This window comes from Archocentrus centrarchus, chromosome 4, assembly GCF_007364275.1.
Source record: "Archocentrus centrarchus isolate MPI-CPG fArcCen1 chromosome 4, fArcCen1, whole genome shotgun sequence".
Taxonomy (NCBI): Eukaryota; Metazoa; Chordata; class Actinopteri; order Cichliformes; family Cichlidae; genus Archocentrus; species Archocentrus centrarchus.
In genome coordinates this window covers 26404862-26427921 of record NC_044349.1, presented here as the reverse complement: position 1 = coordinate 26427921, position 23060 = coordinate 26404862, and the positions used below count along the sequence as shown (strand labels likewise).

The window sequence follows — 23060 nt, the reverse complement described above, 5'->3', positions numbered from 1 at the left end:
AGCAGAGCAGGGTGGAATAAAATTCATAAGAACAAGTCACCCCCCATGTGGTCGTAAGCATAAGCAAAGTAAAACAAGTGGATATGTAAATTAATACTGCCTTTGTTCAGGCAGGACACAAAAAGAAATGACACTGCAAAAAAATTTATCGACCATCTTTATTTACCGACAGAGGTCTCTAATAGCAGGGCTAGAATTCACACATTTGTAGAGAACTTCAGTTGTTCCACACAATGGACAACTGTATTTCTTTCAGAGCAATTATGCAGTGGTGCCACTGTGAAAGCTACAGGGCAAGTCAACAGTGGAGAAAAATATCAGCACAGAACAGACTGCAGAAACAAACTGAAGCTGGGCTGAGTTTACATCTGTGGAAGGATACTAGAGTGGAGTGTGTAAACAGTTGGAGAGGGTCAAGTCTCAACTGTGTAAAAACACTTCCTCTCCTCATCATTCTGAAGTAAAAAGAAAGGCATTAATCGACTTACACATGGCCAGTGATCAAAGATGAAATGGGCAAGGAGGAAGATACATTAGATGGAGGATAGCACCTCAAATGCAAAACATATCTTTTGAGCTGCTCATAAATTCACCTGACCAGCATTTTATGATTAAAGCAAATTTAGGAGATCATCAGTCACCAGTCCTCCAAAATGACCTAATGTCACTCCCTCAAAACCTTCAGTATAAAAAGAACCTTAAAATTCAGATTTAGATGCCATTTCATCAATGCATTCAAAGATAGGCAGCAATTCTTGACCAAAGATCAAGGCGCATCCTATTTGCACCATGTGAAATACAGTCTCTTAAAGAATCTATGAAAATAGTTAAGATTTACAGGCTGAAGATCATACAAGAATAGACCTCCTGTACAAAATATAAAACAATATCCCAGTGCTAAAGAAAAAAAAAATCCATAAATCTCAATGAGTGAAGCTGTAACTTCATCTGAAATATCTGGTGTGGCAGACCTTATGAGCTTGGGTTGGAGCTCCACAGTGCCTAAGTTTAAAGCGAGCAAGCAACTGCACACCACACTAAAGATACTCTTTCAAAATGCATATTTTCAAGCAGCAATTACAAAAATTTATCAATGGACAATGCATAACCTCTGAAAAAAATACTGTATGAAAGCATCCCTGCTACTTTGTTTCCAAGTACAAAACCTCTACCAATAAGTTGCTCCAGAGTAGCAAGAAGTCCTTTTCTTTTTTTGTTTTTTTTTTTGTTAATTTCTGTTTTTTTTCCATCTTCATTTTGTTTTTATTGGGTAAAACTCAGTCCTCACATTGAGTGTCATGATAAATGACAGTCTTCTCCATTGTTTCACTCTGCTGAAGGATCCAGGAACATGCAAGCCTCGTAGTGGAGGTGCTCAGGAGGCTCCTGTAGGCCTGAGGGTTAGCAACCATGGCTTAAGCCAGGGCTGGGAAGGCCTCTGGGTCGTCCACGTTTGGCACAGACGCAGATGACTGTTGGGAAACGTGGACAAAGCGTAGGAGTTAGAAAATTCAAGTATTTAAGGATGCATCACAGAAAACAAAAAAGAAAGAAGCTGAGACTAATTAACGGAAAGGAGCCATTGGCTGCAGGATTCAATTTTCAATGCACACTAAATGTTTGGTTTTTCAGCCGCATGAAGTGGAACTACAGTCAAATAAAAAAAATAAAAGGCTATAGCGATAAATAGACTGCCATCAGCCAACTGCACATGAACTGACTTAACAATGGCAACGATTGCATCATGAAGGGCTGAAACACTTTAAAACAAAAGGACATAATAAATGACAAAACACACAAAGATAGCCATCAGCACACTGGTAATTTAAACATCAGTGTATTTCACATTTGGTGCATCCCAATCGTCCTGTGCACATGCTTGAGTGCTGCTGACATAACAGCAGCTAAACTGTACCTTGTCAGTCCTTCCTCCACGCACTGGCCTGGGAGTGGCTTCACCACGGCCGCGACCTCCCCTGCCGCCACGTGGTCCACCACGTCCGCGGCCTGGACGGCCCAGGTCTCCAAAGTTGATCTCCAGCTGCGACGTGATGTCATTGGCTGGCTTCCTGCAGTGGTGCTCATCGTCTACCTGAATTACAAAAGTAGGAGATAAAAATTAATTCGTTTGATTGTTTTAGTATGTTTGTGATTTTGGCCTTTTTTTTCTGTTAAAGCACGTGATTTGAATTCAGATATTCAACAGTGCACGCAACTGTAGAAATTTTACCTTCTGCTCATCAACCTCAGGGTCAATCAGATCACCCTTCTTATCCTGCAGTGGAGAGGTACAAAGCAGCAAGCAAAAATTAACACACTGATCAAAATAACGCTTCCACCAACTAATGTGAATCATTAGAATACTGCTGGTACAAAAACATGCTGTCAAGCCTCCAAACCCTTATTTAATTGTTATGCAGCCTGAACTCACCTATAAAATGCCACCAGTCTAAGGTTAAATTGGTTTAAGTGACATAATCTGTACCTTGACTGAAAACACACTATGATGAGAAAGTGTTTACTGAAAACACTCAAAGTTACACTAAATGGGGCAGTGTGTAGGAATTTTGATGCTGATTTTTTACCTAAAAAACTGGCCTGAACTCCCATGGAAAGAATATGATAAGATGATTATGTGTCCAAGTGAGAGCAGAGAATTAGTTTTTACTCACTTCTGCCTTGGACTTGTGCAGCACAAATCCTTTGTTCCAATCAGCTCCCTCGTTGGGCTTACGGATGTTGAATTCTACCTTGGCCCGCTCCTTGTCCTGCATGGCTTTCCATTCATCCAGAGTCATCTCCTTGGGGCCTTCTTCTTTCACTTCTTCAACCTCATTCTCCCTTCAACATGAACACACACACAGATGAGCGTTAGTATAATTAACATCACCGTCTTTCAGTGTAACTTTGATACAGACGTGGGTGCGTGGATACAAAACGCACATCCAAAGTTGCGAATCATTTATCGGTGAAAACAAAGTCTCGCTGTAGAATGCAGCAAGGTGAAAAAAAAACTTACTTGTTCTCAGAGTCAGCAGCTGGATGCTCTTCTCCTTCAGGGTTCTCTTCAGTGACGTTCGATTGGTCAAGCTCACTGCAGGGGAGGAGAGAGGAAAAAAGCCACAATCAGACTCAGCAAGATGAAAGCGAGGAAGTGACAAAGTGTTTACAAGTGAAAAGCTTAACCCTGTGGTCAAGTTTCACAAAAAAAGAAAAAAAAAACTTTAATGAAGGCAGACTTCAGCGATATCTACTGTAATGTTGCAACTTTTACTAACTTAACTGGCACCCCCACACACAGAAAAATGTGTCACCTAATATACTAATAAATCATTTTATTTATTACTTGCAGACATGAGAGTTCTCATTGTCAAAGTGTAAAGGTGTACTGTAACCATCATCACACAAGTTTCTGTTGTGTTCCTAAAAAAAGAACTTACTTCAGTTCATCCTTGACGGTGCCCCAGTTGTGAGATCCGCTCCCACCACGCTTCTCTTCTCCTTTCAAACTACTGAAACAACATCTGCTTTAGCCAGGATCGTAACACGATCACTGCATCACAACATACACAAAGGTCTTGAGAAGACCAGATGCATTAAGAGTATTTCAAGTGATATTTAAGATATACATGAACTGGATTAAAAATATGTTACTTACGATTTGTCACTGCCACTGTGCCTATCAAATTCACGTTTTCCTCGGGAGTCAAAACCATCACTGCGACCCATGCCGCGCCCCCTGCCTCCACGGCCTCCCCTGCTGCCACCTCGTCCCCTCATTGGCCTGTCACTGATGGGCCTGGAGATGGACAACAGTCACAATCATAGGCTGACCAAGGTACAGGCTTAATCTTGTTCCCCTAATGTTTTTGGTTTGTTTTTTATACAAAATTTAAAATAAGAGCAGCACTTTTAACCAAATGCAATACAACTCTACACCTTTCACCTTAGCCTGTGATGAATAAACGTATTTTCTTTGCCCAGTTGGGGGCAGCAAAAACAAGTTTTGAATATAACATAACATGTAGGCCTGTAGTGGTTATAGAGCAACATCACCATTATAGTCACCTTTCTTTCTGGTTTTAGTTTCTAAAAACTCCTGCAGGAGTTTGAGGATGCCCTAAGCAGCTAACTATGTCTGTCTGCTGCTAAATTTTGTTTTTATCCAAACAGCTGCCTGCTGTAAAAACTGAGAATATGAGAATAAATGAAGCAGCCAAACAATGAGCTAAAACTCAGAACACTGAGGGAGAACTGCAGATACAGATACTCTCTTTAGGTTTATAAAAATACTGATTGTAGATGCCTTAAAGTTGATCTGCACTGGACGTTTTTCAGTTTCCTACATAGATTATTGTGGCAAAAAGATATATGTGTCTGCATCAGTTTGGGAAAGACTACTGAGTCTTATCATTGTAAGCAACGCCTAAACAGTTGAAGTCCCACCCCATAATGACAGCTATTTTATGAAGACAGAAGGCACCCTGTATGAAGGCATTCTACTTAGAAAATGAAGCTCACTTCTCCACTGAAAATTCACCACCCTCAGGTTTCTCGGCAGAGTCGCCAGCAGGCCTTTCGAAACGGCGAGGTGGCCGCCTATCTGCAGGCCGTCTGTCTGTTGGGGGGCGCCCTTCTCCCTGGGTGCCCTGGGGTCTGGAGCCTTCGCCCTCCGGCTTCCGGCCCATTCTCCTCATGCCAGCACCTAGGATTGAACAACAGTTGGATCAGATGACCATTAGCAATAATAGTGACAGATTGGGACCAAATGCTAGTGAGAGAAGAAGAAGTGTTTGTTGTGTTTAAGTGGAGCAAATAATTCCAATTAATGTGCAAAGGAAATTGGCCTAATTAAAAAAAAAAAAAAAACAAGACTAGAAGGCAATTTCATAACTCAGTGATCTCCGTATTCCTTACATTCACAGGGCAGTCCTGTGAATTAACACCCACACAGTGGTTTAACCCTCCATGGCATAGCTAACTGCCACTGACCCCATGTGACACAGCATGTCCCACCCATTAACTCACCAGCTACCAAAATAGAAATCCTCCACTACACAGCAGCAGCTGGTTGCACCATAATCAGCGCACCTGTCTCATCTTCTCTCATGCAAACAGATATGACCCCACTTGGCAGCCTGACATGATGATAATGGCAAACCAACAGCTCGGGAGTAGGTCAAATCCTCATATTTTAAATTAAACACAAAGAAGTTACAACATACAAATGTACTGTATTTTTTAATTAACTACACAAGATATTCTAAACACCTAAATATGAGGGTGGGGGGGCTGAGGATATAAACGTTGTGAATGCACGTCGACCGCGTGCATCGAGTCAGTATTGTGCGCCAATGGGAAGTGGCGGTTTGGAGCCTATGCTTTAACACGCCCCGCACTACAACCACGAGGTTCATCAGCCCGAGAGCAGTGCAGCGCCTAGCCCGCGAGGTCCAATCCACCTGCAAATCCGCCACGAGCGAACAATACACGGGCGTGTATTCGTTTTACGTTACTTTCATCGCCTGACGTGCTGAGCTTAACTATCTTTCGGGCTCCAGCCTTTTTAGGGGGAAAAATATAATAGACTGCTTTCAGGAAATTCTGGGTCAACTCAGCAAAAAAAAAGTGGGAGTCTTATGGAGCTTATCGTGACAAATTAAACGTTATAACCCCCGAGAATCTCCCCCGGCCGGCCAGGCTTTCGGGTTCTGCCCGCTCAACAAGGCCCATGGGGGACGAAGGGAAGCCAAAACAAGTCAGCCAGCTATCTGTTTAAGCCCCATGGATCCCGCTGCACAGCACGTTTGTGTTAATGTCATTGTTCAAGTAAATGACAGCCAGCGAGGGCACACAGCAGCCATGTGGACCTCATGTCACGGGTGCGGAGCCTGTGAATCTTTGCTAGCTAGTAAGCAAGGAGCTTAGCGTGTTAGCTCAATTTTAAGTGTCTGCTTTAACTGCACGAAACGGGAAAATATATTTTACCATCTTTCTTGAGCGGGACGGCCTGGGTCTCCTCCTTCTTGTCAACCAGCGGGGTCTTTCTGTCTTTCTGGGACTCTTTTTTAGGCTGCTTGGCAGCCTGGGCTGCAGTCTTGGCGGCACCAGGGACAGAAGCCTCCTTCTTCTTCTTCACTTCGGCCTGCTTCAGCAGCTCAAACGGATCCGACTCGTCATCAAATAACTGGTCAAATCGATTGGTTATGGCACAGCCAAAACCTTCTTGCATTTGTCCGGGCATGATGGCGCCCCTTCAGCAGGATTTTCCTCCGATTCTACGAGGCTTGGTGCGAACACTTCGCTAGGTGAAGCCACAAGATGGCTGGGAAAGGACCGTCTTCTCTTCCGGCGCGATAGACATCCGGGACGTCCGTATTGGCGCGGGTGGGGTGTGTAGTTTTTTTAGAAGAGCAACGCAGTAAATTCAGTTACTGGTTGGCAAATAAAGAAACTCGCTTACCCACAATGCCAAAGAGGCTAGTGTTGCTATCTGTAGTCTGTAAATTAAAGCGTGAGTGCCCTCATTTACACTGCGTGCTCTTGTTTTGACTTTTCGGGAAATCTCCTCGGTCCTCGAAATTGTCTTGAAAAAGCACTGTATGCTAGTTTTCACACTAATGAGGGCCCAAATATTCGATTACGTTTCTTATATACTGCTTTGCACATCTTAAAGGGAAGCAGCAGGTGCTTCTGTTAATAGAGCCTGTATAGTTGTATTGGAAAACAAAATATGGTTAAAGATGTAAAGGACATATTCAAAGTTTATTAAAGACTGACTAATCCTACACACACTGTAGACCCCTCAGAACTAGCATTCACACTACACTAGGCCCTATCCCCCATTCAAACTTGGCAAGTAACCTACTGCAAGTTTAAACAAGGCTTCACGCTTGTATTTAGAGAGGTTTATCAGCAGTGCCTGATACAGGTAATGAAAACTGCAAATGGCAAACATGGTTCAGTTTAGACTGTGATACAGGCCTACATGAAAAACAGGTTGCAGTGCTGTGGAAAAGTAATTACCCCTAAACTTATGGACTGGTTGTGCCACCTTTTGCAGTAAGAGCTGTCGATAGAGTCTTTCACATCACTGTAGAGTAATTTTGGCCCACTCTTCTTTGCAGAATAGATTTAATTCAGCCACACTGGAAGGTTTTCAAGCCTGAACAGCCTGTTAAAGGTCATGCCAAGTCCAGATTTTGACTAGGCCACTCCAAAACCTCTTCTTTCTTTCTTTTTTTTTCTTTTTTTTTTTTGGAGCCATTCAGAGGTGGACTTGCTGGTGTGTTTCGGATCATTGTCTTTTTATGAAATACTGTATTAGTTTTGGGCCAGATGTAATGGGATGCAAACCTTCCAAAAAACTTTTGTCTCATCAGTCGACAATAGTTTCCCAAAAGTCTTGGGGATCACTATGTTGTTTGGTAAATGTGAAACGAGCCTTTGTGTTTTTTTTGGTCAGCAGTGGTTTTCTCCTTAGAACTCTCCCATGGATGCCATTTTTACTGGAGTCCCAAAGCCTTAGAAATGGCTTTGTAACTATTTCCAGACTGATAGATGTCAGTGGCTTTGTTTCTCATCTGTTCTTGAGTTTCTTTAGATCATGGCACCGTGTGCTACTTCTTGAGATGTTTTAGCTTACTTCACTTTGTCAGACAGATTCTATTTAAGTGATTTCTTGATTCAGCAGGTCTGCCAGTAATCAGGCCTGAGTGTGGAACTGAGCCCAGCTTTCCAAAAAATGTGGTTCATCCCAGTTAATTAATGATTTAACCTGATTTTCCACATAGGGCCAGATAGGTTAACTTTGTTCTCTTAATAAATGAAGTCATCATTTAAAACGTGCATTTTGTATTTACTTGGGTTATCTTTGTCCAATATTAAGATTTGTTTGATCATCTGAAACACATAAGTGTGACAAGTATGCAAAAAAAAAAAAAAAAAATAGAATAAATGAGGAAGGGGCAGATAATTTTTCATAACACTATATGTGTTCTTTTCACCACCATGTTTCTGTTTCTAATATATTTTATTTGTTTTCCTGCTGAGAAATCTCGTGCATGATAAACTATTCCCACAGTAAAAGTGCCACAAAATGAAAATCTTTAACACATCATCAAATTGTGTTTGTAGTGACTGATTAAGGTATGTGTTGCATGTGATGTCAGCCTGGGATTTGTACATAAAAGTCAGCTGCAAGCCAGCACAACATCTACATCTGGTATTTTATTAAAGACATCAAGGAAAAAGTCAGATTTTTACAACATTTTCCAACAGTTTTATTGATGCACTAACACAGGTTATAGTTTTATATTTTAATCTTTAGATTTGATTAGACTTCAACTAAAAATTGTTAGTTATTCATACCTGGTTTAACATATTATATGTGGCTTAGAAAAGACACTAAACCCAAGTTTGAATGTCTCACTGATCATTGGTGGTATTTTGGGAGATGCTGGTGCTTTTATTTGACCTTAAAAAGAAAGTAAGGAGACTGCCAGCTGATAGGGTTGTTAGGGAACATTGCCCAGTGAGACTGTCAGGAAGACAAATGGCCATTTCCAATGCAATGACTTGCAAATCCTAATTTGTATTTAAATGAAAACACTAGAAAGGCAACATATCAGGTGCTGAAATTCGAATTGTATTACACATTTTAAAAAATGTCATAAAAAGGGTAAAAAGGAAGGAATTGGAAACATTGTACAACCCCAGCTTCAAAAAAGCCGGGATACCGTATAAAATGTAAATAAGAACAGAATGCAGTGATTGGTGAATCTCATAAACCCATATTTTGATCACAATAGAACACAGAAAACATCCAATGATTAAAGTGAGAAAATTTACCATTTTAAGAAAAATATTTGATTTTGATGGCAGCATGACATCTGGATCCTCTTTGTTGCATTTTTCATTTTATGATGCCCCAAATGATTTCAGCTGGTGAAAGGTCTGGACTGCAGGCAGGCCAGTTCAGCACTCAGACTTGTCTACTATGAAGCTATGCTGTTGTAATAGATGCAGTATGCAGTTTAGTTTTATTTTGCTGAAATATGCAAGCCCTTCCCTGAAGAAGATGGCCGCATAAAACCTGTATATGCCTTTCAACATTGTTGGTGCCTTCAACATTTGTTGTCTTTGTGCTATTTTCATTAAAAAGGTGGCTGAACTGATCTGTAACCTACTGTACTTTTGTTTGTGTTTATAATTTACAGGTGCTATTTGGAAAGTGGGTTGTACTTCATTCATGAATATCAGACATAACCTATAGGCACCAAAGAAATATTAAATATTTATATGTGCAGTATTGCCATTGGTTGGAATGGCAACCAAACACAAAACAAGGCTTTAAAAAAACCACACTGTTGTTATGAGAAGCAGCATTTAGCTTGATGTTGTTGCCTCTGCTGAGAGCCTCCGTAGCTATCTCACGACTTTGAACGGAATCATCTGTTTTCTGTGTCTGTCTCGCGTTACGGAGTGGTCCAGCCCCCGACGGTGATGCTACTTTCACTGACTGTCCCCTCCCGAGCAGACTTTCGGTAGTCTGCCTGGTAATCCTGTATATGCGCAAAATGACGTCTCCAGTCACCAAAGCGATGATAGAGGCTTACGCGCTCATGATTATGGTCATGGGCACGTTTTTCGTGTATTTCTGCGGGATGGTTTGGGCTTTTTGCAACCCGAAATTGAGCGGAGCAGAGGAGGAATGCGAGACTGGAAAAGAAACAGCGGACCACGGAGATGACTGCTGGGTTTCCGCCCCGGATCCTCCGGCGGTGTATTTCAAGAGCGCTTGTGCGCACCTGCCGGCACCGCCGTACACCTCTGAGAGGCTTACACAAAGTACTTACATCAACTTTTGGGAAGACACAGATAGTCTACTGTCAGACTGCACGGCATTTTGCCGTGAAGATCACGGGATTAACAACCAGATTGGAGAAAGTCCTCCTGGAATGCATAGTGGTATACAGTCAGTTCCTGCGTATTTATAAAACTGTTTTAATAGATCATAATAATTTGCAAAGTCTCGTGAATAGGAATTAGTGGAAGATGCTATGCTCATTTATTGTAAAATCAAACTATAAAACTATTACAACATGCATACCACTCATCAGTTCCCACTTTAAATTCAGGCTGGACTGTTGCTCTGACAGTTAGAGCACATGATCCTTCCAGGAGACCCGTGAGACAGGAATAAAATCCTTTCCATCCAGAAGTGTGTGATATGCATCAAAATGATCCTGCAGGATTTGGGGGATCATGATGGGATTCCTTTTGTTCGTCTTTCAGTTTCTTCCTCACTTCACTTTCTAGCTGCAGCAATTTCTCATACAAAGACTCTGATGTCTCCAAATCAATGTCCATCTGTGAAGAGAAAAAGAAGAAACTGAATGGTAACTCTTTTACTGACTGTTTAAACCGAATATGATGTTAAATTTGACCTGTCGTACCTTACAGGCCTGTGTGTAGCTGTTTCCCATCCCAGACGTTAAGCTGTGATACTTTGCATATGGGTCCAGTGACTCAGGCTTTTGCTTAAACAACCAAAACTGAATAGAAGCACAGAAACCAGAACATGACTTTCTTCTGAACTGTGTGTGGAAGTGTGAATTTCTCTTTTACTTACCAGGGCTTCAGCTCCATTTTGAGGCGTCAATGTGAAAGTGTTTGTGAACATTCTTATCTGTGAGTTTGAAAGAAAGACATGCCTCAGACAGAGCCAAACACCCAGCACTACATTTGCAATAGCTGTGCAACTTACAAGCCAGAAGACAGGCATAAGCAGAGTCCAGAGGAAGGCTGGGAAGGATGGCAGGATGTTGTAGGTCAGATTGGTCATCACAAAACCAGGACAAATGACAGATGAGTACAAACCCTGGAAATAGAAGAGCAACAGGGTCACAAAATTTAAAAAGATATTTCATTTCTGGTGTGAGTCATACATGATCTGTATGAGCTGACCTGTTTATTGTAGTGTGTATTGAGTGCCAGGCTGAGCAAATCAGAGCCATATTTAGAAGAGCTGTAAGGCTGAGTGCCTTTTTTATGTTGAATGTCTTCAAGACTAAAGGCTGAACGATGAGAATTACTAGAGGAGGTCCAGATCAGTTGGGAGGTCCGGCCTGCATGGCACAGGATCGGCTCCAGCTCCCTGACCTTTGCCATAATAGAGCAGAACACAACATTAGACAAAGATAAAATGAACATTTGTTTCCACTGCAGTTTGTCCAGAAACTGGACAGCATAAGGTCAACCGCTCACTTCAAAAAAATAAAATTAAACTTAATTAAAGGTAACTGGTTGAACTATGTGAGAACAGGTGAAAATTATTGTATCTGCATGTACTTAAACACATCTGTCTATTAAACTGAATGCTTATACACAGCACTAAAACCAAATAATGTTATGTCGTCACCTTCAGGCTACCTAAACAGCTCAAACTAAACAGTACAGTGGACCCTTGGATCTGGATTGTTTTAGTCCAGTGGATCTGAGGGTGAGACCTCCGTGGAATGGGCCTGTTCTGGTTCTCGATCTTGAAGGCCCTGTAAAAGCCTTTGATTCTGTTCCTTGAGCCATTCCTGAGCATTTTTTGGGTGTGATGAGGCACACTGTCCTACTGGGGAAGACCAGTTATGTTAATGGGTGTCATTGTTGGGTCTGTTTGGTCTACAAAAACCTTTATGTGGGAGGTATGTGCCAAGATAACATCCACATAAAGACTAGATTATACTACCACATTATACTAGATTATAATATTTTTATAATATTTTTATTTTCATTTTAGAGAGTTTGATTTTCTGTTACATGGCACTGAACAGGAGTGGCCCTCCAATCTCATTGTACATCCTGTATAATGACAATAAAGGCATTCTATTCTATTCTATTCACATAAATGCCAGCCCCAAATCATTCTTATTCCCTTTGCCTGTCAGGGGTTTTAATGTTGGTGGCTAATGAGTGTAGATGTTGAACAGCGTGAGTGTTTTAAGAAGATCCTACCAAAAATATTACGTCTAAAGTTAAAGGTGAACATTTTTCTTGACAGCAGCACAGGCTGTTTTAATTCTTGAAAGTCTAAACAAGTACTTTGAAAAAGGTTATTTTGATGGCAGCTTAATACAAGTCTGAATTTAGCTGTAAATGCAAAGGGAGCAGAATATTACCCTCAGTGACCTTATGGCTAGAACAGTACGTGTTGTTAATTTTTAATGAGCATAGTTGCTAAGTGACAAACAGATCCAGTATCCCTTATATTTGTTTCATCAAGGACAAAGAATCACTCTCCCTGCAGAAAACTAGAGGAAGCACACCTTTGCACCATGTTTGATGTGCAGATCAGTCTAAAAAACGATTATTCAAACAACAAAGACTCACTAGAAGAAAGTGACCAAAGAGATTGGTCACAAAAACTTCCTGCAGGCCATCAGGGGTGACACCATCCTGCTGTGTCAGAATCCCCTCACCAGTGGAAAACATTGTGATGACATTTCTGCAATATAGGTGTTACAGAAATTTGAAGCAAAAGAAATGCAGCGTGGGACACAGGTGAAGATATTGAAATATATAGTTACCAGTTTACCTGGAGAAGAGGCCTCTGAAAAAGGCTTTTACATCAAACTGTGGGTTTGGCATGATCCCTGCATTCAGGTAAAGGTAGTCCAGCCGGTCATACCTGCAGATAACAAACTGTGGCTGTACATTGCACACAAAGAACTACCACCTTAATTGGTCATCAGTGACGATTTATCAAGTGTTTCATTACAGATTTGATTTTTATCTTGCTGAGTTCATCCTCTCACCTCCGTTTGACCTCCTGTGCAGCACTGATGACGGAGGAGATGCTGCTGGTGTCCATCTGCAGCAGGGCCACGTGGGCTGTGGGGTGAGAGGTGAGGAGAGCCGAGCGGGCACCTTCAGCCCTGCGCAGGTTCCTGCAGGCCAGACAAAGCTGGAGACCCTCTGTGTCCAGTGAGAGGAGACGCTCACACAGTCCCAGGCCAATGCCACTGCAGGGAAACCCATATGTTGTGTTACTTTTACTACTACTACTACTACTACTACTACTACTACTGTGTATTCACAGGAATCAGTTAATTGCAAAATCACATTAAGTCAGTCATTCTTGAAATATCTAGAATCCCTTTAAAAAGAGATTTTAAAAGCCAAATAACTTAGTAGTATTAAGTTCGCTGAACATGTGACTCATTTCCATCTTGACAATTTAAGAAACAAATACAGTAATTACCTATTAGCTCCTGTTACCAAAACCACCGTATTCATCTTTTTAAATCCAAACTGGCAACAAAGAAAACTCTGGGTTTTTTTCATTCAACAAGTCCTGTGTAGAGTTCCTAGGAATGGTTTCCTCTTCTGTGAAGTCACCCAGTGTTCACACAGAATGCTTTGATTGGATACTGTAGCAGCTCAGCCAATGACAGCCTGATGCTGATCAGCCAATGAGAGCCTGATGCTGATCAGCTGATCAGCTTTATGGACAGCCCACTCAGACACAGCATGAAATATTTAGTTCTGCTCATGAATAAGACAAAAGCTCTCAAAGAGATAAAATTCCCAGTTTAATTTTTATTTAATGAACAACTTTTGCTTACAGAAATATATAAAACATTCTCACTGAAACATTTGAGTACAAACATGAAATGAATCTCAGCATATTAGGACTTTGTAGGGCTACATTTCTGCCCCCAGCTCCTTTCAAACGTGGAGTGGATTAAGAATGCCGTGAAAAAGTGTCTTTATCCTGTGAAAGTAATCACAAGCTTCATACATTGATCTTAAAGTCAAATGACATATTTAATTTGAATATCTTTGTAGGTTCTCAGTCATCCGGGTTATGGTAGTCTCTGGAGCTTGAAAAAAAAAGCAACTGGAATTCTTTCTCGAAGACGTTTCACCTCTCTGAGGTCCATCCTCACCAAGGTGAGAAAAAAAAAAAAGGCCAATAAGTGGTTTCAGGTGAAAGCACTGTGAGACTTCACCCCTCTCTATCAAGTGACCTGTTAAGGTCACCTGAAGAAAGGTGTGAGTCGGAGACAGTTGCCATCGTGATCCACCATCTCTGCTCAGTAATTGTTGTTTATACCTTGGTGTCTATAATATGTGCATGAACAATAACGGGTCAATGAACACCACCGAGGGACAACCTCCACTGGGTTTAAATAACTGGGAGTCTCCACCAATTGGTTTTAGAACTGAAGAAGCCTTTCAAGCTCCAGAGACTCATTTTGTAGAACTTCTTTGCCCTGACGAGTATAAATTGAAAACACAATGCCTTGAGCATCTTTAATTTACAATGAGGAACAAAGGCCGGAGAAAATAAAGCCTGTAAACACAGTAAAAGCGTCTGAAACTTCGGTGTGTAGGATGGGCTTCAAACAATAAGAGTTCAGAAAACAAAGCGCACAGACTTATGCCAAATGGAAAATGAATCAAAGAGGAAAAAGTACATTAACAGAAGAAGAAAAATGACTGCAGATAACTGAACCTGTCGATGACGGGTCAGTTTTTAGTTTTTATTTGCTTGTATAAACTACTGTGTGTGTAAGCGTTCAGTCATAGGCATCCTGTGGTTCTAATCAAACACACCATTTAGGATGAATATCCACATTTCATCTGCTTTCAATAAAAGACTTGTTTTCTTTTGAACTTCAACATCCCCAGCACACTCACTAACATCTTTCTAATGACGCAGACTGTAAACACATACTGTTGAACCAACACGGCCCGGATTCCTGATAAGAATCGTTCAATATCTCATCAATTATCAATCAGAATGGTATAGCGCTTAGTGTATGATCAACCCAACAGTTTGCAGCAGGATAAAAGATAATGTATGAATCCAAAATGTAACCTAGGAGATTTACTGCATTAAATCAAAAATGATACTCCAAATGAAGAGCATAGCAATATACAAATATATAAACAAAACAAACAGAGCAAATGCACATGAACATATAAATACTAATACAAAATACGGGTATTTGATTTAGACTTACCTGTTGAAAATACAGAGTCATATACATTTCATGTTGAAACCACTGCAAGGAGATTTAACAGATATTTCCTTGTTATTCTTGTTACTCTAAATGTGTGGAGATTAGATACTTGAGATATGATGAACTGTAACAGTGATGGCTTTTCTGCACTTTCCTCCTCTACATTCAAGCAGTCTTCCAAGAGAAAACACCAGAAATTTCAGTTGCATATGTTTTGTTAATAAGAAAATTGCTGTAATGTGAGAAATTTAAACCAACATTAACAAATGTGTTTTCAAAAGTGCCGAATGTCACTTGCTACATTAAGTCACGGCTTCACTAACACAAGTCAGAGCCTTAGGTCATGTCCTTAAACATATTTGAGGGATGAAACATGGTGGTTTTTCTAAGAATATTTCTATGTCTATAAAACATTTTAGCCAACGTGCTTGTACTAATAAATGACACACTCAGTGTTTTTGATAGTCCGTAGTGCCCCCAACCCTGTTTCTCTACCGAGACAAGCTTAAACCTGGATTGTGTCTGCTGTTATTGTTGTCTTTTTTACTTTCTTCCAGAGATGAGCAGACTGGGAATTACTGTCTTAAACACTGCACTGGCTTAAGATTGCATTTCCAAGAGGGCCCTGTGTATTTCCAGGAAGGAGGGCCGTTCCTTTGTGTTCCTCCTCCAGCAGCTCAGCATGATCTTGTAGAGCGAGTCCGGGCACAGCACAGGCTGAGGCAGGTAGATCTGCACAATATGGATCAAGAAACAAAGTCAGGGATTCAGCAGAGTTTACTGTTTTTTTGCATTTTGGAAAACCTGTTTTATTTAATTGAAAAATAAAATTTATTGAGCAACTGCCAGTTTGGGTTCAGAGCACATAGGTCTACTTTAATGGCTGTAATGCAACTAGTAGAACTTTATGGTTAACAATAAATACACTGCAGGGGTTTTTGATTGACTAACTGTTTGAAATTACATTTGTAATGTGTTGTAAAGTTGTTTAAATTCACTTCATTTGCTGATGATGCTCATTTATATTGCTCTGGGAAAAGTTTAGAGCAGCTTTTGAATGCAGTGGAATGCAATGGAAATTTTAAATAAATAAAATATAGCATAAATAAATTTCCTAATATTTAGTAACAGCCAAATAAAAAAGTTAAGTCAAATTTATGATTTATGAATGATGCTGAAATAGGCGTAATATTTAGACTATAAATTAATGGTTTGGTAGTGTAGTGGGTAAAACATTTGCCTAACATGCTAGAGATCCCTGGTGCAAGACCACAAGGAGACAAATCGCTGGGAGAGTTGCGTCAGGAAAGATATCTGATGTAAAAATCTGCCACAGATCAAATATGTGGCTTCATCTGCTGTAGTGATCCCCTGTGAGTAAGGGAGCAGCTGAAAGAAGCTTCATAACTGACTGTAAATTATGTTGGGAGCCTCACAATGTGAAAAAAAAAAGATATGTCGAAACCATTATACATACTAAATCATTCTCTAGTAGCACCATACGTGAGCAGCTGTGTGGTGGTATGGGTATTTTTTTTTTTTTTTTTTTTGGTCTTTGTTTTTGTGAAATCTACCTAAAAAAAAAAAAAAGTTTCCATTTAGAATATGTTGTATGGAAAAAGGGTGGGTCTAATAAGCTAAAGTCATTAATTTGTGTTCTTCCCATTTAATTACATTTTTTGTTGTCAACATTCTTATTTTTTGTTCTGTTTTTTAAAAAATGGTAATAATGACCCAAAATAAATAAATAAAGTTTGACAAAATGCTTCTATCAGCACTCACCTGTCGTTTCTGGTCCCTGAAAAACTCTCCTGTGTTTTCTATCACCTGCTCATCAGTGAGCTGAGAGTAGGGTTGTTCCTTGCAGAAGTTTAGTATCTCCCACAGGGTCACCCCAAAGGCCCACATGTCACTGGCTGTGGTGAACTTCCCCTACAAAGCAGAAGATTGTGAAGATTTTTTTTCTTTCTGCAAACACACTGCTTAAATTCTAAAGTTACAAAATAATCACTGCTAACAAACTGACAGGTAATTTAAGTTTTTACTGTTAACCTACAGCAATTACAATAAAGAATGTTTACTAATTAATAATTGGCTTGAAAACTATCTGATTATGATCTAGATCTGGGGTGGGCAAACTACAGCCCGTGGGCCACACCCGGCCCATTGGTCTTTTTAATCCGGCCCGCCAAAGATGGGTACAGAATTGCCCAAATCAAATCGTATCATAATTATGACTGATGTCGAGGATTCTGAGAATTGCTACAACACAACTAACACCAGACTTCGATGCAGTGGCAAAAACAACACTCTTCCCACTAAATTTAAATGTAAGTATTAACACTGTAATGCCTTTTTATGTTTATGATTGATATGTATGCATCTGGTGCTGGCCACAATTTCCTAGTAATGGTTATTATAAAGTGTTATTATTGCAGGAACTATGAATACAAACAAAAGTCCTCACCAGCAGGATGCTCTCCCATGACATCCAGCGTATAGGCAGCACTGCTCTGCCCTGGATCCGGTAGTAGTCCCCACTGTACAGGTTTCTGCTCATTCCAAAGTCAGCTATCTTTATTGTATACTTTTTGCCCACCAGGCAGTTTCGTGTGGCCAAGTCTCGATGAACAAAGTTTAGAGAGGACAGGTACTTCATCCCCGAGGCTATCTGAGTGGCCATGTAGCAGAGATTACTAAAGCTGGAGAGGAGAGAGGACAAATAATCATGTAATCTGCTGGAAAGTCACATTTTATATATTTGCATACATCAGCCACATTCTCACCTGACAGTAGGCGCATTGCTAAGCTGAGCAAGCTGTCCCTCTGGTTTGTGGCGGGACAGAAACTGGTTGAGATCTCCGTTCTCCATGTACTCTGTGATCATGCAGAGAGGGTCGCTGTAGATGCACACAGCTAGCAGGCGAATGATGTTGGGGTCCTTCAAACGTGACATGATCTTTATTTCTTTAAGGAAGTCGTTCCTTCAAATAGAAAACAATTTGCAAGGTGAAAGTGAGAAATATCAAAACTTCATGTGTGTGCTTACAAATTTATTTCATTTAAAGGGTCAGACGCCAAACCTTGCATTTTTGTTGGCATCTGAACGGAGCATCTTCACGGCCACTAAGACGGGCTGGTCTTCTGCGATGTCAAACAAAAACTCTTTATTCATAAACTCCTGCATTCCTTCTGCTTCACACAAGTGCACCTAAAAGAGAAAGCGAAAGATGGGAGAGAGTGAGATTCAAGGCTTAACCTGCACTTCATCCCAATCAAACTGCAGCTGTAAGAATCACGCCAGGAGCTCACACCTCTCCGAACTGGCCTTCTCCAAGCTTCTCTTTAAATGTGAGCAGTTTTCGTGGGAACTCCTCCACAGCAACATCCTTCCCTGACAAGAGGTCCATAGTTACTGCAGGGATGGCATATGTGTTGCTTCCAGTTACACCTTGTAGGTTTACAATGTCTGCCTCTGCATAGTGAGGGACGCCATCTTGGACTGCAGTAGAGGCGATGGATTTAGAAGCAGAAGTGCTGGTTGAACCTGAAAGGCAACACGAGATGTGGCCACTATAAATCAGCGCATACAAACTCAAATACATTTGAATATGTAAGTAGCTGTTTCTGTGTTTACTTACTGGATTCTTCTGATCTCTGTGAAAACTCCGGCAGCTTACTTATGAGGCGCGATGGTTCCTGATAGTCTGAACCGAGAGGAAAGATGTGCTCATAGGTTGAATTAGGCTCCTGTTCATTGGTTGTGTTTGATTGGTTGTGGCTGTGGTTGTAGCCCAATGTCTCACTCTGTATTGACAAACTAGCAGTTAGTTCATCATCCAGCATCTGACGAGAAGCCTAAAATAAAGAATGTTGGAGTGAAGAAACAGAACTGACCATCTCTGAAAAGAAATCTTTAGTTGAAAGGCACAAATGATGAGCTCACCTTTTCCAGCATCTTCTGCCACACTTGCCTCCACAACATGATGACAATAATGGCAACAAGGATAAAGATGATGGCTACTAAGCATCCAATAAGAATGCGGGTGTTGCTGTCATCTACTTTGTGTGTGGGGTCATCTTCAGCTGAGAAACAGAGAGAGACAAGAGTTGAAGATCTCGAAGAGGGTGTACTCTTGCAGACCTGTTATTGTGCATGATGTCGTCATCAACGGGATTCAGACCCCTTGCCAATATTATTACACCATGTGTTTTCCACATAGTTATCAAGTCATAAGATGTGCAGAAATCTCTATTACATATTATTTACATAGATAATTTTTCGACATAATGTTGGTAATATTCAGTAGGGGTTCTGTCTGGTTCACGTGTGCTTAATTTTGTAACATTTCCATTTAGGACACAACATATCTAAACCCTGCTTGGATCAGACATTCAAATGAAACATGGAGGATGCAGGAAAAAACTCAATTGACCTTCTTCAATTATTTAAATAAGAAAACAGCAAAGATACATTAATAACTTAAACCGTTTGCATGCTGTGTTGCTGCATTTACTATCATTGCCAAATGCTCAGACAAAGGCTGCTGAGTATGCCACAGAATTTGCAACTAACAGGTGTATTATTAGTATATCCTGGGTGAGTGCTGCAATCACTAACCTGGTGGTGTGTTAGATGTTTGCCCTGTGTTGGGTGGAGCCAGGGTTGTGTTGTACATGGCTGTATCTGAAAGGGCAGATGGCACAGAGCTGATCAGAAATGATCTGAGTTTGCAACTTTTTATTAAAGCAACGTGATGAAAAAAAAAAAAAGTAGCATTTAGCATGTTCGCACACTGGCAAGAGAAGGAGGTGGTGCCCTCAAACACCAGGGTCTGTTTGCAGAAGCCAAATGAGGGGCAGCCAATCAGAAGAAAGTGGGCTTTTGTGAAAGGAGGCCTTAAAGAGAGGCGCTAAAGCTGCTTGTTTCAGACAGTGGATCAAATAAAGGGCTGCAAAAAATTCCACTATAAGATCTCAATATGAGATAAATATTTTTTTAAAACCTTTGAATCATACAAGAAAAAAATACAAAAACAAGAATAAAAACATGGAGCTCGGAATGACCATGATAGGGCCACTGTACAGTGTAAACCTAAACTAAATATATAACAGACCAGCAAAGAGCATCACACAGCTCTCCAGTATGTACCTGACTGGAAGGTGATCTCGCTGAACAACATCCAGGCATCAGCAAAATAGAACTGGCACTTGATGGCGCTGGCCATGTGATTGGCCAAGCTGACAATGACGAAGCGGGCGCTGGGATTCTTCTCGTCCACCACTGGGCTGAAGGAAAGCGGTGTGGTCTCCCAGTCTGAGTCAGAGCGGAAGTAACAAACCACCTGGCGGAAGGCCTTGACATGCCTAGAGAACATGTTGCTGCAGTGGACCTGGACAGAAAAGAAAGACACCTGGTGAGATGCGTGGAGCCAAACAGCAGCGGACAATTTCAGCTTGTTTGATCATGACCCTCACCTTCATCGTGGTAAAGTTTCGTATACGGTCAAACTCAAACATTATTTCCACAAATCCATTTGGGAAGCTCTCATTGTTCCAGCCCACGTAATCATAGCCTGGCCATCCATTGGGGTCATGACTCACAGTAAAATTGTCCAAGCCACAGACGCCATCAGTCAGCTGGCCCAAGCCTTCTGTCATACTGAGAAACAGGAAGGCAGAGTGTGCTTAGTACTCTGACCTTATATTTTATGGACCATCATACTCAGAGTAACTATTACTATAACTGGTTACTACAAACACAAGTTGAAGCAACACTGTTTCACTACATTTGGCAGAGAGATTGAAACATTTGGGGAAGAGGTCAGAGTTCATTAATTCAGAGGAAATTCCACTACATCCAAAGATATTTGTGTTTGAGTTTTATCCAAGAGGACATAACAATAACAATTAAAAAATATATATATTAATGAATCTTCAGTGTATAATATCAATATTTTTTTATTTAAAAAAAAAAGATACAACTTTGTTTTGGAGTGAAAACTGTTACATATGGGATAAGACAAATTATATCACAAGGTACAACTGATAATTATATTTAAAGGACAAAAAAACTGAACATGTTTAGTAACTGTTTTAGAGCTTTATAAAGGATTTTAATTTTACAGTAAGTCAGTCAGAATAACAGTTTGCTGTATATTTCTGTTTTTGGTTAAAGAACAATTAAAATATATTGTTTAAAAAAAGAGCAAAAACATAAACCAAGGTTTAGGGTCTCTTTTTGAACCTTGTAAAAGCTCCAAATGAGAGTCCATCTGAAAAGATGCTTGTTGTGAACCATGCTGTTTTAATTTTGTTGTATTTTCACTTGAGGGCAGGGTTATTTTTTAAAATAGTTTTTACAATACGTCAGAATTTTAACATTTTGTTTACTTTCCTCTAAAGGACATTTTTGTTTTGGAGAACAGAGGATCGCCTTGTTTCAATTAAGAGGAGCAAATTATTCTTTTATTCTTCTTTTTGTCATATTTGGTATATTTTTGTCTCTTTGTGTGTTTTTCTAATTAACCAACAAATAAATCAAATACACAAATAAAGGTATTGTGAAGTGTCCGATCCTGAAAATGTGAGGAACGTGGTTTCTGCTGTCAATCCAACACTAGGCGGCAGCATTACCAAACTCTTGTCTGTCGTTGGCTTTGAGCTTTAATATTGTGTTATTTTCTTTTCCCTTTTTCCATGATAGAGGAAAAGAAGTTGGAGGACATGGAGGACATTATTCACCGTAGCATAACCCAAACACAAATGTCAACAAAACATCCTGATTGGTTCATTCTGGTTTTGAAACTGTGTGAGCAGGGTTGACTCAGTTATTCCCATGAGGTATTGCCTAACAGTAAACCACCATAACCCACTCACCACTGTCTGTCTTTGCTTTCACCATAGAAACTGGACAATAACAAGGCTGGGGGGGAATGAGAGGAAGGATGTTGGGTGATGTGTGATGAAAAAAAATGGCAAAAAGATGATTAAACACACCTGTAGATGATAGCTCCGTCATAGACAGAGTCGTTGAGATAAACAGGGTAATTAGGTAAGTTCATCCGCCCTCCCACAGGAGCGTTGTATGAAACAAGGCCATCTGTAAAGCAAAGATTTATTCTTTTTTAAAAAACCCACAAAGTTTGCTTTACATTGTCGTTCAGATTTTTACCAAAATATCAAGCGTCACAAGGGATGAGTGGAATTTTCCACTTAAGTAGCAGTAATAGTCCTCAACAAAGCACCAGAACATGAAAACAAAGAATGTAAATGTAATCATTGGCAGCGGTGTGGCAGACACAGGGTGGTGTGGCCATGCGTTGCCATGTCCTGAGAAAAGATGGATTTAAAGGAAGGACAAGGACCAAAATTGATTAAACCGCACTTTTATTTTAAGACACCCCCCTTAAAGCTTCTAACAAGCGGGAGGTAAAGTGTTTTTTTAGAAAACAGTTACTTTCATGTTTGCTTTTCTTTGTCTTTGATTACATTTCAGTTTCACCACGTCAAATTATTTAGAAATGTGATAGTTTCATACATATGCTTTAAGTTAGCAAAACAACCTGCTCACATGACCCATGAAGTCTGCCTCACCGACTTTTCAAAGTCTGCAAATGTTTCACAGAGACCCATTTTTCATCATTCTGACTGTGTACTCTACCACAACAGACTTGATGTAAACAACTGCGTAAAAAAAATGGCTGCAATTCCTCAAAGGTTCATGCAGTATTATACTTCAGTCCCTTTAGTTAAAGCTGAAATTTACAGAAGGAACTGCATTAATTAACCAGCTTTTTACAGATGCATTAGTTAAATCCATTCATTTTAATTAAGGTTGTGTGCACAAAAGCAAAAGAACCCCAAGGGGTCACAAAATAATGCATCCTGACAACTTCACCATTTTAAAAGTTGGTTTTGAGCATGAATTTTTACATAATATTTCAGGAAGCAGTGACAGAGAAAAAGTACTTTTTTCCCACCAGTAAATAAAAAAGTTCCAACTAAAGGGAATAAAGTGTCTCTAAAATAGACATT

At 40.3% G+C, this 23060-nt stretch overlaps 3 protein-coding genes across 7 annotated transcripts in view; all 3 read right to left on the bottom strand.

The window, feature by feature from the left end:
- Window positions 1-140: 140 nt before the first annotated feature.
- serbp1a (SERPINE1 mRNA binding protein 1a) lies at window positions 141-6358 on the bottom strand. 4 transcript variants are annotated; one of them, XM_030726737.1, is made up of 9 exons: window positions 5989-6358; window positions 4522-4705; window positions 3659-3799; window positions 3441-3512; window positions 3020-3094; window positions 2673-2844; window positions 2231-2275; window positions 1916-2092; window positions 141-1472 (listed from the first exon to the last, which is right to left on the bottom strand). In XM_030726737.1, exons 1-9 carry the CDS (start codon window positions 6242-6244, stop codon window positions 1416-1418), a joined length of 1179 nt encoding a protein of 392 aa, XP_030582597.1. In that variant the 5' UTR covers window positions 6245-6358; the 3' UTR covers window positions 141-1415. The 4 variants fall into 4 exon arrangements, with proteins under 4 accessions (XP_030582597.1, XP_030582598.1, XP_030582600.1 ...); XM_030726738.1 differs by having other exon boundaries at window positions 2673-2841; XM_030726740.1 differs by having other exon boundaries at window positions 3441-3509.
- Window positions 6359-8293: 1935 nt separating this feature from the next.
- Window positions 8294-13398, bottom strand: hsd17b7 (hydroxysteroid (17-beta) dehydrogenase 7). Of its 2 annotated transcripts, XR_004019855.1 has the most exons (10): window positions 13256-13398; window positions 12810-13016; window positions 12590-12682; window positions 12385-12499; window positions 10969-11163; window positions 10769-10882; window positions 10634-10690; window positions 10458-10556; window positions 10112-10371; window positions 8294-9954 (listed from the first exon to the last, which is right to left on the bottom strand). XR_004019855.1 is itself a non-coding variant. In XM_030726742.1 (9 exons), the coding sequence occupies exons 1-9, from the start codon at window positions 13336-13338 to the stop codon at window positions 10237-10239; spliced, it is 1098 nt and encodes a 365-aa protein (XP_030582602.1). In that variant the 5' UTR covers window positions 13339-13398; the 3' UTR covers window positions 8294-10236. The 2 variants fall into 2 exon arrangements, 1 of the variants encoding a protein (XP_030582602.1); XM_030726742.1 differs by having other exon boundaries at window positions 8294-10371.
- A 188-nt stretch (window positions 13399-13586) lies between these two features.
- Window positions 13587-23060, bottom strand: part of ddr2a (discoidin domain receptor tyrosine kinase 2a) — a 33027-nt gene continuing 23553 nt past the window's right edge. The window contains exons 6-17 of the mRNA XM_030728116.1: window positions 22023-22125; window positions 20502-20685; window positions 20176-20416; window positions 19645-19710; window positions 18970-19109; window positions 18665-18881; window positions 18338-18570; window positions 18107-18234; window positions 17810-18007; window positions 17491-17725; window positions 16806-16955; window positions 13587-15755 (exon numbers count right to left, since the gene is read on the bottom strand). Coding sequence (XP_030583976.1) covers window positions 15624-15755; window positions 16806-16955; window positions 17491-17725; window positions 17810-18007; window positions 18107-18234; window positions 18338-18570; window positions 18665-18881; window positions 18970-19109; window positions 19645-19710; window positions 20176-20416; window positions 20502-20685; window positions 22023-22125 — 2027 coding nt within the window. The 3' untranslated portion in view covers window positions 13587-15623. The remainder of the gene's footprint in view (window positions 15756-16805; window positions 16956-17490; window positions 17726-17809; window positions 18008-18106; window positions 18235-18337; window positions 18571-18664; window positions 18882-18969; window positions 19110-19644; window positions 19711-20175; window positions 20417-20501; window positions 20686-22022; window positions 22126-23060) is intronic.